The sequence below is a fragment of the Nicotiana attenuata genome, unplaced genomic scaffold (assembly GCF_001879085.1).
Source record: "Nicotiana attenuata strain UT unplaced genomic scaffold, NIATTr2, whole genome shotgun sequence".
Classification (NCBI taxonomy): domain Eukaryota; kingdom Viridiplantae; phylum Streptophyta; class Magnoliopsida; order Solanales; family Solanaceae; genus Nicotiana; species Nicotiana attenuata.
Window position 1 is genome coordinate 656,372 of NW_017670312.1, and position 5,157 is coordinate 661,528.

General features: G+C 38.5%; 1 protein-coding gene across 1 annotated transcript; it reads right to left on the minus strand.

Annotated features, from left to right (window-relative positions):
* Window positions 1-3,307: 3,307 nt before the first annotated feature.
* LOC109237644 (uncharacterized mitochondrial protein AtMg00810-like) lies at window positions 3,308-3,760 on the minus strand. The gene has a single exon (XM_019403970.1). It carries the CDS (start codon window positions 3,758-3,760, stop codon window positions 3,308-3,310), a length of 453 nt encoding a protein of 150 aa, XP_019259515.1.
* Window positions 3,761-5,157: the final 1,397 nt, after the last annotated feature.

Here is a 5,157-nt window from a genome sequence, read left to right on the forward strand (position 1 = left end):
CAAAAAAATTGTTTAAGAATTGGGTAGGGGCCGCGCGAACGCAGGGCCCCGCTGCCACAAATTATGACGTAGGCTCGACCACTTGAGTAGACATTAGGCGGACACCCCTCCAAAGTGCATTGAAGGTCACCAACCTAGGCCATGAGTCTTATTGATCGCTCATTGACCCCATCCAGGTAAGTATGTTTCAACGTAGCTCCTTGCCATAGTTCTATACCCCTCCAACTCTTTGTTTTTTTTTTTTTTTGCCAGCCAATGAGGGACATATTATTACTTGAGCTTTCCTATGCTTATCCATATAATAATTTTATGTACAAACATATAAACCCCTTGCTTTCCTTTCTGTAGAAATGGCATGGGGTAGCCACTATTTAAGGTGGTATTTATTTTTTATCCATCAATTCTAATGTTGAGCAAATAGCCACTGCCCTATTAAAATTAATATGAAAAGATATTTTCACCCTTTCTTCCCTTGCTTTTCTTCCCAAACCCTTGCTTCTCTCTCTCTCTCCGTACCTTCTCCATAACTGTTGCATTATGTTGAGGTGGCGGAGCCTATCTACACAGTCATTCTAATGCACATCGCTTGTAAGCATTCATTAAAAGACAAAAGCTCTTTAACAGAACTTTTCAATAATCATGGTTCAAAAGTTAGTAACAGAACTTTGTAAGTAGGGTGTAGACCTTCTGCTCTCCTTGCATGGTTCAGTTGGAAAGCACAAAATAAAAGAAACAAAAATAATGATTGCAATTCATAGCCAAAGAATAATGTCGTAGACTCTCCCAAATTTAAATCTTTTAACTTTGATTTTCAAGTTCAAAAGTTAAGGACAGACAGTCCTTAACTTACAGTTAACATTCAAAAGTTAAGGACAAGCAGTGCTTAACTTACAGTTACAAGTTCAAAAGTTAAGGACAATAAGTCCTTAACTTCGACTTACAAGTTCAAAAGTTAAGGACAGACAGTCCTTAACTTACAGTTACATGTTCAAAAGTTAAGGACAATAGGTCCTTAACTTTGACTTACAAGTTCAAAAGTTAAGGACGCTTGGTCTTGAAGTTTGAGTTCCAAGTTCAAAAGTTAAGGACATGTAACCTTGAAGTCCTGAACTTAGAGTTCCAAGTTCAAAAGTTAAGTACATGTAGTCCTGAAGTCCTGAACTTAGAGTTATAGGTTAAAAAGTTAAGGACATGTAGTCTTGAAGTCCTGAACTTAGAGTTTCAAGTTCAAAAGTTAAGGACATGTAGTCCCGAGTCCTGAAGTTAAGGACATGAGCAGAAGGGTATTATCGTCCGGGCAGTTAAAATTTATTAAACCAGTGGCTAAAGACTAAAGACATTTAAAACACTGGCGTTAAAATAAAGACATGAGCTGTTAGTGGCTATTTGTGCACATCGCCCACTCCCCTATACACATCGCCCACTCCCCTTTAATTAAATATAACACACCAAGATATGAAAACGGGCAGAATAAAATTATGTGGAGATTAATATGTTTTTTTTTTGGACAGGCTGAAGTTAACTTTGAAAGAAAACTTTTTGTAAGATTGTATTATAGTAATACATAAAATTATGGCTTTTTTAACTCTTGTTGCTTCTGTATACTTTCCTACTGTTAAACAAATACAAGAAAAGTAATAAAACTCTAGCATTTTTTCGTAAAATGGCATACTCTTTATGTGATCCGCCTTCAGTGAAAAAGTCAAATGATTGGTACTGTACTGGATTAAGGGTGTTTTATACATACAAAAAACAGAGTGTGATTAAGGAATATAATGTGCATTCCACTGGATAATCTGAAACTTATTCCGTTTTATTTTTCTGCTCAAAACATATTCATATCAGTAAGCTCATATTTTTGTCAAGGAATTGAGTATTAAGTTACTCCGACTGCAGTAATATATTAATGATTTTCATTCAAAAAGATCGACATAGAATAACCCACAAAGTCTCACAATTAATTCAAATTATATCCCTATTAAATTAAAGATCAAAGATTAAAACTAGAATTGTAGGGGGAACTCTAATGAAGAGAACCCCTCCAAAAATAGGCGTATTCCACTAAATGCAGCGTGCACGGTATTCTTTAGTAAAAGGCGAAAGAATAGTTCGCTTTGTGCTCACTGCGTGGCTGCGTGAGTTTTGCATTGTGCTTAAGTAACGTTTTATATCTAACAAGAAGTTTGGGCTTACACTCAAATCATGTAACTATAAAATAATTTTCCAAAAACTGGAACTTGAGCAAGTTGTGCAAGATCGTGAGCAAGTTGTCAAGTGCCGCACGTGTACTTAGTTTGAGACTAAGGACTTGAAAATAAGCTACCCAATATTTTTGGTTAAGAGTTGGGTAGGGGTTGCGCGAACGCAAGCCCCCAGTGCCACAAATTATGACGTAAGCTCAACCACTTGGGCCGACTTTAGGCAGGCACCCCTCCAAAGTGCAATGAAAGTTACCGGCCCAGGCCATGGGCCTTGCTGATCACCCATTGACCCCGTCCATGGGCCTTGCTGATCACCCATTGACCCCGTCCAAGTAAGTATGTTTCCTTGAAGCTCCTTGTTATGGTTTTATATTCCTCTAGCTTTTGCTTTCCCTTTGCATCAGATGATTAGGGACATCACGCATTTAAGCTTTCTCCATTTATATTCTTAATGAAATAAATATTGTTACTTAATTAAAGTTGTTTTAGATTTATACTAAATGTGAAGCAATTGACGATCATAAGGAGTCAGTAGTGAGTATCTTATTTGTTATTTTGATAGTACTTTGTTCAAAGATACTTATTGTTGTATCCATATATAAACAAAATCCTAACTACTAGCTAAAGAATTGGTCAAAGTAGTAAAATAGTTGGTGGTTAACTTATGCTCTAATACGCCCCCCTCAAGTTAGGCAGTGTGTAGCTACGCCTAGCTTGAATAAGTGTCTGTCAAAGGCTGGCTTTTGGTAGTGCTTTGGTGAGAGTATCCGTGAGCTGATCTGCAGTATGAATATGAACAATGTGAACTTGATTATGTTGGACTTGCTTACGAACAAAGTGAAAGTCCATCGCAATGTGTTTCATGCGGCTATGGAAGACTGGATTTTCGCACAAATAAGTTGCACCAACATTGTCACAGACTGGATTTTCTGCAATATGAATGAACAATGCGAACTTGATTCTGTTGGACTTGCTTGTGAACAAAGTGAAAGTCCACCACAATGTGTTTCATGCGGCTATGGAAGGCTATATTTTAGCAAAATAAGTTGCACCAACATTGTCACAGTAAATGGTTGGTGCTTGTGGAAGTGAAACATGTAGTTCATTTAGCAGATTGTCACCCAATTTCTTTCAGCAAGTGCACTTGAAATCGCTCGATACTCTGCTTCGGTTGATGAGCGAGCAACTATTCTTTGTTTCCTCTGTGACCAACTCAGAAGATTTTTGCCAAAAAACGGTATGTAACCAGTAGTGGAGGCTCGATCACTCGCATCTACAGCCCAATCCGCATCAGAATACATGTGTAGCTTAAAATCATTATCTATTTGAATGCGAAGAAAAAACTGCATTGTTCCTTGAAGATACCTGAGTACTTGTTTGAGTGCTTTCCAGTGTACTTCAGATGGGGAGTGCATAAATTGAGACAATTTGTTCATAGAGAAACTTATGTCTGAATGAGTGAATGACAAGTACTGTAGTTTTCCAAGAACTCTCTTGTAGCAAGTGGCACCAGTTGGTTCCACTCCATCATTTTGTTGAAGCACTTCACTGGAACTCATTGGAGTTTTTGCGGAATTGCAGTCTTTATATTTTCTTCAGAGAGGATTTCACTGATGTAATTGGATTGTGATAGAGTAATTCCATCTGCAACACGAAGCAACTCGACTCCGAGAAAAAAGTTAAGGTTTCCAAGATCCTTATTGGAAAAATGGCCAGCAATACAATAGATAGCCTGATTTACATATGAGTTATGGCTCCCGATGATGATAATATCATCGATATAAACCAACACATACAACACGTTGTTCGACACTTTGCGAATGAAAAGCGATGCATCAGATTCAGACTTGACAAATCCCAAATAGAGAAGGAACGTCTTGAGTTCATTGTACCAGGCCCCAGAAGCTTGCTTGAGTCCGTATATAGCTTTCTTTAGGCGACATATATGTGAGGGGAACTACTCGTCTTCAAAACCCGGAGGTTGGACCATGTAGACTTCTTCTTCTAGGTGACATTGTAAGAACGTGTTGTTGACATCAAGTTGACGTATGGGCCGATTCTGGTGGATAGCAATCGAAAGCACCAAGCTCACAGTAGTCGGTTTGACAATCGGACTAAAAGAAGTGTTAAAGTCAATTCTAGGGCGTTGTGTAAACCTCTTTGCAACAATATGAGCCTTGTAGCGACTGCTTTTCCCATCAGCTTTTCTCTTTAGCATGAATAACCACTTGCAAGAAACAATTTTTTCGGTGGAGTCATGTGGTACCAATTTCCATGTCTGATTATTCAATAATGCATCAAATTCACTTTTCATTGCTCGCTGCCACTTTGGTGTTTGTTAGCTTGTTTAAAACTGGTAGGGATGATGGTGGGGGATAAGTGAGCCATGAAGTCAAGGATTATTTTCGGTTTGTGAGTGTTTTTCTGTGAACGAGTCACAACACGATTTGGAGGAGGGAGAGAAGGTTGTTGTAGTTCTGTGACTGAAAGGGGTTCGAGGGAAGGTTGTGAGGGTTGGAGAGTTGAGGCAGTGGTACAAGAAACAGTGGTTTGGCTAGTAAATGTCATTTTGGTCGTTCTGCGACTATATACAATTGGAAAAGATGGTGATTGAGGTTGTGGGACTGAGGTGAATGGTTGTTGAGTATATATATATAGGTGTTGAGGAAGTGGGTGGTGATAATGTACATAATGATTGTGGAGGAGATGATACATTTGAATTTCTTGGGATAACTACTGTGGATGGCAATGGGGGATAAGATTGGGTATCATTAAGATCAGGATGAACAATAGAATTTGTAAGAGGAGAAGTAGAAGGCGTACCTGTAGTTCCCGATTCTGTTGGAGTGCAGGCAGAGGACACAGTGTCTTTGTGAGTGCCGGTTTTTGTATTTGGGATAAGTATATGGATGGGTAATTCACTTATTATAGGAGGAGAAAAACCAAGAGATTTTGT